The following is a 13,784-nucleotide window of genomic DNA, read 5'->3' as shown; positions in this document are numbered from 1 at the left end:
CTTCCTCAGCAAAAAAAAGAGGAGGACTGGCAGATGTTAGCTCAGGGCTGATCTTCCTCACAAAAAAAAATTAATAATAAAATAAAATAAAAATAAAAGGGACCCCAGAGAGCATCCTAGTGAGGACACAGTGAGAAGACGCTATCTATGAAGCAGGAGCGGGCCCTCACCAGACACCTAACCTGCTGGAGCCTTGATCTTGGACTTCCAGCTTCCAGAACCATGAGAAATAAATTCCTGTTGTTTATAAGCCACCTAGTCTACGGTACTTTGTTATAGCAGTCTGAACGGACTAGGACACAGACTTACTGCTATCCAGAATTAACGACTCACACACAGCATCCCTGGGTAGGCAGTTTATTTTAAAAAACAATACCCCAGTTATCATATTTCCTTCCTTGTCCATCATTTTTCTTAACAGAACAAGTTACAAAAATTTGGGGGGATATATTATCTTTGCAGACCGACACATTTGCAGAAGACTCATGAATAATGATTCAAAAGCTCCCAGTTGTACTCCCGAATCAGGCAAAGAGTAAATGACAATATAACAACAAATTTTGTTTACAGCAAGATCATAATACAACATTGAATTACTACAGTGCAGTGGTTATAATTAGGTTCACAATAGAATATTCTTAGCCCAAACACCAGACACACTAAAATCACCGACTGCTTACGTACTGGGAGAATCAGAGCAAGCAGTTGAGTGAAGAGAGAAAACCAAAATCGGTAAGGCTTTTCTGGCAGTGAGTCTCTGGCCCAAGGGCTCCTGGGCATTCGGCTCAGGGAGGACCCGGGCCGCCCTCACTTTGCGTCTTGGTCTTTCTTTTCATCTAAAAGGGCGGAGCGGATCCCCAGCTTTTTCAGTTCTTCCACCAGGTCCCCGTTCTGGTGCATCTGCAGAAGAATGTCACAGCCCCCCACAAACTCGCCATTGAGGTACACTTGCGGGATGGTGGGCCAGTTGGAATAGTCTTTAATGCCTGTGGGGAAAGAACATTTAAGAGTCATTTAAACGGTCAAAGTTGAACTTTTCACAGTAAAATATGTTTTTTACCCACTCCTAGCAGAACATCCGGTGTCCTTGCTTCCCCCATCCTTGGGGAACAATGTGTTTGCCACAAAGAGCATAAATGGACCGCTGTTTCAACCCTAACTCTCCCAATTACACACTGTGAGACCTCAGACAAGTGACTTAACTTCTCATCCTGTTTCCACCCTCATCTCACGGGGTTTTTATGAGAATCAGATATGTGAGGCTCTCATAAATTACCAGGCAACAAGTGACACTGGATTAACGGCAGAGAACTGGATTGGTTAATGTAAGTCACACAAGATACGCAAAGCCATATTCTCCACGCATCTGCCAGTCATGTTTCCAGTGAAAGAACGCTTAAAAGAAACACCACAACTTCTTCTCCAAATGGACTACTTACCATGGATCCGGCACGGTAACTCACTGAGAAACGAGGCAGTCCCCACCTCATGCTTTTGTACCCGTCGGGTTGGTGAATGCCACCAGTTACTTATACTCAAGATGCTGAGTTCCTGGTTTTTATCTTCAATAATTCTTTTACCCAGAGAAAAACCCCTTTCCCATGGCTACAGACTGCAGCCCTCATCCTGTTCAGCCCCTTGGATGGGCTCTCCACGGGGCAGGCAATTTGGCTCAGCACAGAACTCGCAGTGACTGAGCTCAATGAAGGAAAGGCCCATGTCCTGGGCCAGGCGCAGGGCCACGGGGTGAGGGAGACCCACCCCCTGCTCTCAAGCGCTCAGAGCAGACAAGAAACCAACCAGCACGCGTGTGATCAGTCCTATGTGCGAACGGCTTTGAGGACACACAGAGATGAGGCTTTTTCTGTGATAGAGCAGCCGTGTGACTATTCTGTTCAGTTCTGGGCCACGGCAATCACAGTTACAACAAAACACTAGGAAAGAAATGTGGTTTCAATCTTAAGACATAAAAGATTACTCTTTTCTAACATTCTTCCCCACCATTCTACTTCCCTTTCTACTCACATGCTGAGATGAAATACACTTTTAAAACATATCAAGCCAATAAAATGTCTGTGCTGGTTATGTTAAAAACAGAGGATGGTCAAAAGCACAACACATAATAATTAATCACTATAGATTATATATGATATTTTTATACTTTATATAGGCAGATATTTTTAAATGGCCAAAACGAGCATACAAATAAAACAGAAAAGTCAACAGATTCTTCAAACAAAATACAATATTATACAAATTTAAAAAAATCAGTCAAGTGCTGGTTTTTATGTAAACAAACGAAAAATGCAAAAACTGGTTCCTGATATCCTATCATTTACTATCAAATATGTACTTTCCAGATAAAATTGCCAATTTGAGTTATATCACAAATAACAGTCCCAAGATACGAGGTGTTTTTCTCTTCTAAAAGTCACCACCTTCTAAAAATAGTGACTTTGTTCTAAGTGACAGCACTAGGGAAGGCCCCCCAAGGAAGGGCTTTATCTTTCTTCTCCAGACTTCATGCATGAAGAGATGGTGATGATGTTATGGGTCCCGAAAAGCACACTTGTTTGTTTTTCTGAATTTCTTTTTGTTGTTGAGGTATAACTGACATATGGCGTTATATTGTTTCAGGTGTACATTTTTTCTGAATTTCTTTTTGTTGTTGAGGTATAACTGACATATGGCGTTATATTGTTTCAGGTGTACAACATAATGAATCAATATTTGTATATACTGCAAAATGATCACCACAATAAGTCTAGTTAACATTCGTCACCATACATAGTTACAAAATTTTTTTTCTTGTGATAAGAACTTTTAAGATTTACTCTCTTAGCAACTTTCAAATACGCAATACAGTATTATTAACTATAGTCACCATGCTGTACATTACATCCCCAGAAAAGCACACTTTTAAGCCACTCTGGGTGTCTTCAAAAAAAGTCAGCTAAAGGTATGGGAGTTACCAACAAAGGGCAAATTCCATTAACCATCAAAAAGTCTTTATAATACCAAATAGCTAGAAACACTAGAATACCCCAATGAACTCAAGTTTTTCATCATTCTCATGTTTGCTGCTGCATAATGACTAAGCATGTAAGTTGTGTGTTTTGGTTTTTTCTTTAAAACTCTATCCTCAAATACAAACATTCTATCAGAACTTATTTTACAATGATGCTGGTTACAAATTTACCTTTATGATGACTGAGGGTGGGTATGGGAATTAAGAAACGTTTAAAGTAAATATAAACTTACTTTAATTCTTCTAAACTTTTTAAAATATCTTTTACAGTTATGTACATGAACCATCTATGTGCATGATATTATACCTGGGTTTCTTTTTTCAATTAATAATATAATGTGTTAAGCCTTCCATGACAATAAATATCTACTGATTTTTTTGGTGAGTATCTACAATTTTTGAAACATACCAAAAATGAAAATAAATTTGCAGTCTGAGGGCCACCCAAAAACCACAGTTTAATCCTAAAATGTATAGTTTTTTTTAAATAAAATCTTTGCTGAGTAAAAGAATGACCTGCTCTCATCAGTCATTTTTACAGTACCACACTCAATCAAAGCATTAGGCTTGTCTCATTAATTAAACTTCATGTTGTTGCAGACCATTCGTCCTGACTATAAGGGAAGAGAAGGGAACGCCACCAGAATTAGTACTTATCCCCAAAATTACCAAAACAAGTGGGCTTTCTGACCATCCTGAACATCCAACACACAGTCACGTGTGAGGGAGACTGACTCCTTCCAAATCCCTCCGCATGTGGCTGTCTTGGGCAATAACTTACATTTCAAGAACTCAGAACAGCCTCACCTCGGAGTGCATGATGACATGCGACAGTGACCAAGGTGCCTACTATCTGACAACGTATCAAAATTAAACTCACCTGTTTCTTTAATTGTTAGATTAACAAGTGTTACACGCAGCTGGTGTCAAGACAAAGTTTTGTCATCTTAAAAATTATGCTATTTTCCATTTTTAAAAAGTATGACTATGAGTTTAAATATTTAAGGAAATATCCAATTGATTCCTATAGAGTGAAGTGAGAAACTTGCAATAATAAAAGACCACTGTTCATAAGTTGAAAATTAAAATGGATCCCATTGATTCACAATTGTTTAAATATGGCTAATTTCTCTCACCTTCTAATTTTCAAAAACTGCAATATACAGTGATAGTGCTTACAAATATCACTTGGAACAACTCAGAATCCGAGAGAAACTCTTAAAATTAGAAAATCATACCCAAGAATGGATTTTAATGATAACCACATTTTATAGATGATAGTGATTTGGTGATTTGTGATTCAATTCGGGACAGAAAATGTTGATGGCAAAGTTTATATAACAGGGTAACACTAGGAATTGGCAGTTTGGAGGCTGTCTTACAAAATCAGTTCTGCATAGATCTACTGCTCCACAAAAAAAATGACATTAGGACTACATGAGATAATCTGAGCTGAAAGCATGGAAAACAGTAGATGCTCAACAGAGGAAAAATAAAGTATGTTGGCAGAGTGAACAAGGCGTTGCCTTCAGGGTCAGTGGACTACGGCCAGCTAGCTGGTCAATGTAGCCTCAGAAAAATCTGCTACTCTCTTAGCCTCGGTTTCCTTATCTGTAAACTGGGAATAACTCTATGCCTCAGAGATTTATCATGAAGATGAAGTGAGATACACTTGGTGAAATGAATTAAGCTCCCAGGGTGCCAGGTACAATGCAAATACTCTCCCCACGACAATATCCTCTACCCCACTCTTCATAGTGATGCTTTTCTGAGAAATATGTGCAACAGGGAAAGAATGCAGGAAAGATACCAGTTAAGTATGCCATGGAGTATAAAAATACCCATTCACTGAGCTAAGGGTGACTGAGTTTCATACTCTAAGTGTTTTACATACATAATCTCATTTAATCTTTACAAAAATCCTACAAGATGTATATATAATTATCCCTGTTTCACAGATGAAGAAACTAAGGCTCAGAGAGGTCAAACCACATAACCAAAGTCACAGTGCCAGCATGTGGCAGAGCCAGGACTTCCATCCAGATTTCCAGGAGTCCAAAGGCCACGTCCTTGCGCACCAGAGGTAGCCCCTGGCCTGTGGCTGGCACCCGTCACCCCTGCCCATGAGCTACACTTGCACTACACATGTATCTGCAATATTTGGGAGTGTTTCATATCTTTAACATTTGTGTATATAAATTATGGCACTGTGCCACAATTACCTTTTTGCAAATTACCTTTGACTCAACATTGTACTTTTGGAGAATTAGTCGTATTAAATACATCTAGATGTGGTTCATTTTATCCACAATTTAGTTTTCCATCATATGACTACAGTTTGTTTGCCCAGTCTGCTACTAACAGAACAAGATCCTTTCTTGCCTATTTTTCCTTTTTTTTTTTTTTGTGAGGAAGATCAGCCCTGAGCTAACATCCGTGCTAATCCTCCTCTTTTTGCTGAGAAAGACCGGCTCTGAGCTAACAGCTATTGCCAATCCTCCTCCTTTTTTTTTTTGCCCCAAAGCCCCAGTAGATAGTTGTATGTCATAGTTGCACATCCTTCTAGTTGCTGTATGTGGGACGCGGCCTCAGCATGGCCGGAGAAGCGGTGCGTCGGTGCGCGCCCGGGATCCGAACCCGGGCTGCCAGCAGCGGAGCACACGCACTTAACCGCTAAGCCACGGGGCCGGCCCCTATTTTTCCTTATTACAAGCAACACTGCAACAACCATCCGTACATGTCTTCTAACTCAAGTGCAGGGTCTGTTTCTCTAGACCAAGGGGTGGCAAACTATGGCCTCCGGGCCAAATCTGGTCCACTTCCCGTTTCTGTAAATAAAGTTTTATGGGAAATCAGCCGTGCCCATTCGTTATGTGTTGCCCCGGACTGCTTTCATGCTGCAACAGCAGGGTTGACAGTCCTGTGTCCTCAATGGCAGGCTACGTCCTGACAATGCATCCTTAGGCGATTTCACGGTTGTGAGAACATCATGGAGCGTACTGACACAAACCTAGATGGTACAGCCCGCTACACACCTAGGCTGTATGGTACTAATCTTAGGGGACCACCATCGTATACGGGGTCCGTTGCTGACCGAAAGGCCGTTATGCGGTGCATGACTGTAGGTACAACGGAAACCACACAGTCCACAGAGACTACAGTATTTACTCCCCGGCCCTTTACAAAGAAGTCTGTCACTCCCTGCTCTAGCCTACACACCCAGCAGAGCAGCCGCTGGGTCTTCAGTTATGTCCACCTTCAACCTGACTGGGGAGTGACAGTTACTCCTCCAAAGTGTTGGTACCATTTTACACTCCCATCTGCAGCAGATGACACATCCACCACACCAACATGCACACAACTTGTTAGCTGACTTCTAACGTGTGCCTATGTTATAGGTTTTTTACTATTGCCTTAAATTCCCTGACACTGAAAAGGCTGAGTATATTTTCAAATGCTTAATAAACATTCAGCAATAAGATAACGGTTATTTATTCAATAGACACTACTCCCAATGCAAGGAATATAATGGTGATCTGAGTAGGCAGAAATCTAAGAGTGTTTATAACGTTTTTAAGAGCATGGAAGAGAATTTATGATATGATAAAAAAAAAAAGAGGCATTTTCTTATTCATTAAGATGCTCATTGAAAGCTTGCTCTGCATAAGCAATATACACAGCACCCAGGCAGTGGCATAAGACATGTTCCCCGCTCCCAGGAGGGCAAAATACTAGGTATAGACATTCATGATCTCAATTGTGCTTAAAAAAAAAAAAAAAAGAAAAGGAACTGTCAGAAACTGGATCCAAATGTTAATAATGCTTTTACGTGGAATTAGAGGTGATTTTCATTTTCTTTATATTTTCAGTGTTTCCAAGTTTCTTCAATGAATACATGTTACTCTTATAGCTGAAAATAAAGGATATTCTTTGTTAAGACCAGGATTAAGACACAGCGACGTGTGTCTACTGAGACCTTTTGTGGGTGCCTTCTGTGTGCTCTCCAGATGGAAAGGAGAAGGGAGACACGTAGGGAAAGGCTGACACACAAGGCTGCCTCACAGTCAGCTGTTTTGGGTCACGGGCTGAGCTCTCTCTGTATCACACCCCTAGACTCAGAGCCCAGAACAAGGAGAGTGTCTCAGAGTCTTCCTCCAGCTTAGGCCATTTGTAAAGCCCAGTTGTTTTTGGCACAAGAAAACAGGAAAGTTAAATTTTGCAGGAGCCCCTCTCCTGTTACTAGAAGTGACTGTGCGTCTGAGAAAGGTACACAGACATCTCTTTGGCCAGCAAAAGCGAGCAACAGCCTGTCAGTCTCTCTTGGCAAACTCAAAGGGGTAGAGAGCAAAGAGATCATGCATCTTAATGTTTTCAAGCCTGACCCTGGCTAAACTAATCTCCACTGCGGGAACATGCTTACACCACCCTGCCCAGTCTGAAGGCTAACTCTTACACTACTGTTTACTTTTCTAAGAAATGAAAGAGGTATATGTTCTGTTCGATATATATATACATTTATTAACCAAAATAACAATCTGATGAAAGTCAGTGGCCAAGAAATTTAAGGGTTAAATTCCTGTTGCTGTTGTTTGAACACTCAAGAACCTAAGATCGGAAGCCAGACAGACAAGATGGAGAAACATAAGTGCCAGGAGAAAACGTTCTCATTCCTGCTCTGCCTTTCAGTTCATTGGCTATATTCCAGGATAGCTCATCTCCAGTTATGTTAAATAGGAGAGAGAAATTCATAAACCAAAGACCCTCGAAACTTTATACTAGGGACCGGCCCCGTGGCTTAGCGGTTAAGTGCTCGCGCTCTGCTGCTGGCGGCCCGGGTTTGGATCCCGGGCGTGCACTGACGCACCGCTTCTCCAGCCATGCTGAGGCCGTGTCCCACATACAGCAACTAGAAGGATATGCAACTACGACATACAACTATCTACTGGGGCTTTGGGAGAAAAATAAATAAATAAATAAAATTAAAACTTTATACTAAGCAAGATATTAACGACAACTTTTTTATAGTTTTTTTTAATTGAGGTCACATTGGTTTATAACATTATGTAAGTTTCAGGTGTACATCACTATATTTCGACTTCTGTATAGCCTGTATCATGTTCACCACCAAAAGTCTAGTTGCCATCATCTGTCACGGTACACATGTGCTCCTTTACCTCTTTCACCCTCCCCCTGCTTCCCCTCAGGTAACTACCCATCTATTCTCCCTATCTGTGTCCATCTATTCTCCCTATCTGTGTGTGTGTTTGTTTATCTTTCACATATGAGTGAAGTCATATGGTCATATAAATTCCACATGATCCAACTATTCCACTTCCGGGTATTTACCCAACAACACAACTTTTTACTAGCGGCCATCCTGGCAATTTGCAGGGGACCTGTGGCAAGGTTCCAGCTGGAAGATTGTAGAGTAGTGTGTCTTATCTTTTAAGCAGAGAAGCCGCCACTGGATGAAGACTGCAGATCCCCCTGTAGTGACAAAACCCCAGAGTCTAGCAACTGGTGGCATTCCAGTAGACCAGGAGGACAAAGGATCGTGTGCCTAATACATGGAAATATTATACATACCTGGTCATGTCAACCTACCTCCTCCACTCCCTATCATGTCCACCCACCAAAACCAAGAGTTCAGTAAGGATTAGGTAATGCGGGAAAAAATACTTTGAAAACCATAAAGTGCTAATAATAAAACAGCTTCCACTTAGGGGGTGGCTCCTGTGTGCCAGGTGAGATGATAGGCACTTTCCTTCCTCACAAAAACTCTGCCACGTTTGGTTTCATTATCCTCGTGTTACAGAAAAGGAAAATGCAGTTACGTGACATGCTGGTTTGCACAGCTGACCGGCCTCAGGATTCCAACCCAAAGCTCTTCCAGGACACCAACCTGTCTCATCAATATACGAGTGACTGTGATTGATGATTTCAAATGTAGAATAAGGGGCCTAAATGTAGAATAACAAAATGTAGGGGGCCGGCCCCGTGGCTTAGCGGTTAACTGCGCACACTCCGCTACTGGCGGCCCGGGGTTCAGATCCTGGGCGCGCACCGACCCACCGCTTCTCCGGCCATGCTGAGGCCGTGTCCCACATACAGCAACTAGAAGGATGTACAGCTATGACATACAACTATCTACCGGGGCTTTGGGGGAAAAATAAATAAACAAATAAAATTAATACTTTATACTAAGCAAGATATTAACGACACTTTTTTATAGTTTTTTTTTAATTGAGGTCACACTGGTTTATAATATTACGTAAGTTTCAGGTGTACATCACTATATTTTGACTTCTGTATAGTCTGTATCATGTTCACCACCAAAAGTCTAGTTGCCATCATCTGTCACCGTACACATGTGCCCCTTTACCCCTTTTGCCCTCCCCCTGCTTCCCCTCAGGTAACTACTCATCTATTCTCCCTATCTATGTGTTTGTTTGTTTATCTTTCACATATGAGTGAAGTCATATGGTCATATAAATTCCACATGATCCAACTATTCCACTTCTGGGTATTTACCCAACGGCACAACTTTTTACTAGCGGCCATCCTGGCAATTTGCAGGGGACCTGTGGCAAGGTTCCAGCTGGAAGATTGTAGAGTAGTGTGTCTTATCTTTTAAGCAGAGAAGCCGCCACTGGATGAAGACTGCAGATCCCCCTGTAGTGACAAAACCCCAGAGTCTAGCAACTGGTGGCATTCCAGTAGACCAGGAGGACAAAGGATCGTGTGCCTAATACATGGAAATATTATACATACCTGGTCATGTCAACCTGCCTCCTCCACTCCCCATCATGTCCACCCACCAAAACCAAGAGTTCAGTAAGGATTAGGTAATGCGGGGAAAAAATACTTTGAAAACCATAAAGTGCTAATAATAAAACAGCTTCCACTTAGGGGGTGGCTCCTGTGTGCCAGGTGAGATGATAGGCACTTTCCTTCCTCACAAAAACTCTGCCACGTTTGGTTTCATTATCCTCATGTTACAGAAAAGGAAAATGCAGTTACGTGACATGCTGGTTTGCACAGCTGACCGGCCTCAGGATTCCAACCCAAAGCCCTTCCAGGACACCAACCTGTCTCATCAATATACGAGTGACTGTGATTGATGATTTCAAATGTAGAATAAGGGGCCTAAATGTAGAATAACAAAATGTAGGGGGCCCGGCCCCATGGCTTAGCGGTTAACTGCGCTACTGGCGGCCAGGGGTTCAGATCCCGGGCATGCACCGACGCACCGCTTCTCCTGCCATGCTGAGGCCACGTCCCACATACAGCAACTAGAAGGATGTGCAACTATGACATACAACTATCTACCAGGGCTTTGGCGAAAAAAAGGAGGAGGACTGGCAATAGATGTCAGCTCAGAGCCGGTCTTCCTCAGCAAAAAGAGGAGGATTAGCATGGATGTTAGCTCACGGCTGATTTTCCTCACAAAAAATAAAAATAAAAACAAAATGTAGAATTCCAAATGTAGAATAACATAGAACCTGATGCCTTAAAAGACTCCTTTTACAACACCGTAACTAAACAACAGCACTAGGCTCAGGGAGATGCTGGGACTCAGCCACTGCAAGTCTCTAACTGGAATGCAGGGCCCCTAAGCCACCCTGGGGGAGGTACGGGCACAGCCTCCCCATCTCTCCACCAGCTCTGACCAACCCTAGACAAGGAGCAGACACACGCTCTTCTGGCCTCTTCCTCCTCCCCCACTGAGATAAAATGGGAGAAGGCAGTAAGATAAAAGGAGAACGCAAGGGGTTCTGCAGAAAAGATGCTAATCAGCTGTCAGGGCCCTCCCACCTCTCCCCTGAGCCAGTGAAAAGCCACAAGCCCTGCAGCCAAGGGCCCCAGACCCTGACTGGCCCCAGGCTCCCTGGGCTCCGGAAGCTTGAGTTAGCTGGGGCCCATTCCTCCTCCCTCTCCCCACGAGCCTCTCGAAGCCCTAGCCCCCCAAATTCTCGGTCCTTGAGTATCTAAAATCAAATTGCATACTTTTTTCTCCCACACCACCAGATCCCAACTAAGACCAATCCGACAGTTGTGCTAACAGCCTACTTTAGCAACAACAGAGGCTGGTCTCTGATACCCTGAGCCTTCAACCATGAGAGGCCAGCCTCTGACTTCACTAGCCTCCGACAAGAGCAGCCTCGGCCTTCCCCCCCACCAGCGACAGTACCAGCTCCTTAAAGTGTCCCCGAAGTGCCCCCCTCCTGCTGGTTCTTACTGGATCCCTCTTTGCCCCACTTCCCCAGTCCTGCAGGGCGGGGAGTCGGGCTGCTGACCCCTCTCCTCGGACTCAGCCACAGTGAACTCGCCCGAAACGCCTATTTCAGCTCAGCGTGGGGAGCGGTGACCCGCTAGGACTTACCCACCGCCCAAGGTGGAAACAGCACCAGAGCCCCGGAGCCCCAAGACCCAGAGCAAGTCGATCACGCCCCGACCCCAAACCCAGAATGCAAAGGCGTACCCCGTGCCCTAACCCCGCTCGAGCCCCAGACAAACCCCGGGCCCCGCAGAGCGGCCCCGGCCCGCCGCCCCCCACCCCTGCACCCCGGGCCCCGCCCCCCGCGGCCCCGACCTTGCCGGAGCTGGGGGTCGTCCAGCACGTTGTAGGCCGCGTAGTCGCGGACGCCGTGCAGCCGCAGGATCTGCACCACGGCGTTGCTGAAGCCGCACTGGGGCTGCTCCGGCGTCCCCTTGAGGAAGACCACCACCTTGTCTTTCTTCACCATCGCGTCCAGCTGCTCCGCCGAGCCGCCGCCGCCGCCCGAGCCCGCCGCCCGCACGCCCGGGCCCCTCAGGCCGCCGCCGCCCGCGCCGCGCCCCCAGCGGAGCAGAGCCGCCGCCGCCCGGCCCACGGAACCGCTCATGCCCGCGCGCTCGCCGGAGCCCTCGACCGCCGGGACCTCGGCTCTCCGCTCCGAGCCTTCCCCGGCCCGCCCCCCGGGGGCCCTCATTGGGCGGCCCCGAGCTGCCCTCCGTGATTGGACAACTCTGGCCCGCAATTCCTCGATTCTACCAATCACGTGCCTCGTCCCGCCCCGACAGGTGGGAGGAGGTCCTTACTCCTGAGGCGCATCCTCCAGCCTTACTATTGGCCGTCGGCAACCACTTCCTCAGTTGATTGGAGAGAGTGGGTGTCCGTCAGGGTCACGCTCCGAGGCAAGGAGAGGCGAAACGAGGGGGAGGACGACTTCCCTCCGGCGGATGGACGGGACTGCTGGGATACTCCGGGAGGACCGGGAAAGGCGCGGGGCGGGGTTTCGCCGGCCGCGGGACGCCGGGAAGGGAGCCCTTCCGGACGAATTCCGGTTCCGGTGTAGGCGGTGGTGGAGTTGCCATGGCGACACGGTTGGCTGGCGCCCGGTTCTTGCGTCCGCGGCGGTGGCGGAGCTGGAGGGGGCCTGAGTCCGCGGTTCCCAGCTGAGGTGAGCGACCCGGTGAGGTGAGGTAGGGCCGCGGCCGAATGCGGGAGCGGGGCCGGGCCGGGCCGCGCACTGGAGACCGGCCTGCCCGGGGCCCAGCGTCCGGGCCGCGGCCGCGAGTCCCCAGCCCTCCCTTGACCCCGCCGCCACGTGGGAGCAGAGCCCCAGACCGAGCCCCGTGGCGCCCGCCTCTGGCGCGCGCTGCTTTCTCTAAAACAGCTTTTATTTTTAAAGTCTGTAAAGCGCTCTCGCCTTTGTGATCCCCTCTGGGTCTGGGGCTTCGCTGACTTTCCAGCTCACCTAAGCCATTGGGCCTAGGCCCAGGGAAGACTTGTTCAGTGGGGAACTAAGAAGGGAGTTGGTTCCTGCGACCGATGTTCCCTGAGCAGCTGCTGCGTGCTGGCACGTGCCAGGGCCAGATCCCCAGAGAGACCTAGGGCCCCAAGTTTGGAGTCAGCGTGAGAAATGAGAAGCAGGTGCAAAGCACTGTGGGGGTACAGAGGAGAGAAAGAAAGCCTTGCTAGGCCCGTGGCTTTCTCTCTTCTCCATTGGACTTACGACACCTTGACATATATTTATTAGTTTGTTTATTGACTTCCCTCCCAGGCACTCAACTTAATTCACTGCTGTCTCCTCAGTACCTAGAACAGCGCTTGCAACGTGGCAGGGCACGTGTTGGTGGAACAAGGGATTCTGGAAGAGCAGGACTCGGCGAAACGGGCTGCATGATCTGTAGTCTTGGAGCTGCCCTGGGTTGGTGGTACCCTGGAGCACACCAGACTTGCAGAAAAAGCATACGCCAGAGGAAGCTGAGGCGTGACTGCCCAAGAGCCAGCAGTTCTATGTGCAATTTTCCTCTGATAGTTGCTGGGTACTGTTGCCACGGTGATCATGACTGTGCGGTGTCGTTATCTATTCACCAACAGTAAGAGAAGCTTTGCAGTCGAGATATTGTTTAACAGATGGAGTGGTTTCTGTTGGACACTAAGTACTGCTACAAATTACTTTTTTAAAAACCTTAAATATTTTAGAAATCGGTGGAGGTGACCCGTTGATTGATGCTTTGGAGGTATTTCATCCTGTCGATGTTATTAATGTTTGGTAGTTTTCGAATATGGGACCAAAAATTAATCAGCTTCTTAAAGAATCCTTTTTTTTCTTCCAGGTTTATTGATTCCAGGTAAATCAGAGGAACAAGCATCGTGAACAAAAATGTGTTGGAAATGCTGTGATGCTGAAGTATAACTGTTGTTTCAGAAGTCTAACATCTGGTACACTTAGTAGAGAATATAATATTTCCAAAATCCCCTAACTTT

The 13,784-nt window shown here is 46.1% G+C and overlaps 1 protein-coding gene and 1 non-coding gene across 2 annotated transcripts; one reads left to right on the top strand and one right to left on the bottom strand.

Annotated features, from left to right (window-relative positions):
* Nucleotides 1-343: 343 nt before the first annotated feature.
* On the bottom strand, nt 344-11,939 carry GLRX5 (glutaredoxin 5). Its single transcript, XM_058567647.1, has 2 exons — nt 11,622-11,939; nt 344-986 (listed from the first exon to the last, which is right to left on the bottom strand). Exons 1-2 carry the CDS (start codon nt 11,911-11,913, stop codon nt 808-810), a joined length of 471 nt encoding a protein of 156 aa, XP_058423630.1. The 5' UTR covers nt 11,914-11,939; the 3' UTR covers nt 344-807.
* A 1,256-nt stretch (nt 11,940-13,195) lies between these two features.
* LOC131421338 (small Cajal body-specific RNA 13) lies at nt 13,196-13,470 on the top strand. The gene has a single exon (XR_009223811.1). It is a non-coding gene; the product is annotated as a small Cajal body-specific RNA 13 (non-coding RNA).
* Nucleotides 13,471-13,784: the final 314 nt, after the last annotated feature.

The sequence above is a fragment of the Diceros bicornis genome, chromosome 24 (assembly GCF_020826845.1).
Source record: "Diceros bicornis minor isolate mBicDic1 chromosome 24, mDicBic1.mat.cur, whole genome shotgun sequence".
Taxonomy (NCBI): Eukaryota; Metazoa; Chordata; class Mammalia; order Perissodactyla; family Rhinocerotidae; genus Diceros; species Diceros bicornis.
The sequence above is the reverse complement of the archived record's forward strand: the minus strand, read 5'-3'. Positions and strand labels throughout refer to the sequence as shown.

Bases quoted from the DNA above. Each gene is read 5' to 3' on its own strand.
- GLRX5 (XM_058567647.1), bottom strand. From the start codon at position 11,913: ATGAGCGGTTCCGTGGGCCGGGCGGCGGCGGCTCTGCTCCGCTGGGGG. The intron at 987-11,621 runs GTCGGGGCCGCG...CTTTCCCCACAG, and splicing joins CGACCCCCAGCTCCGGCAAG to GCATTAAAGACTATTCCAAC.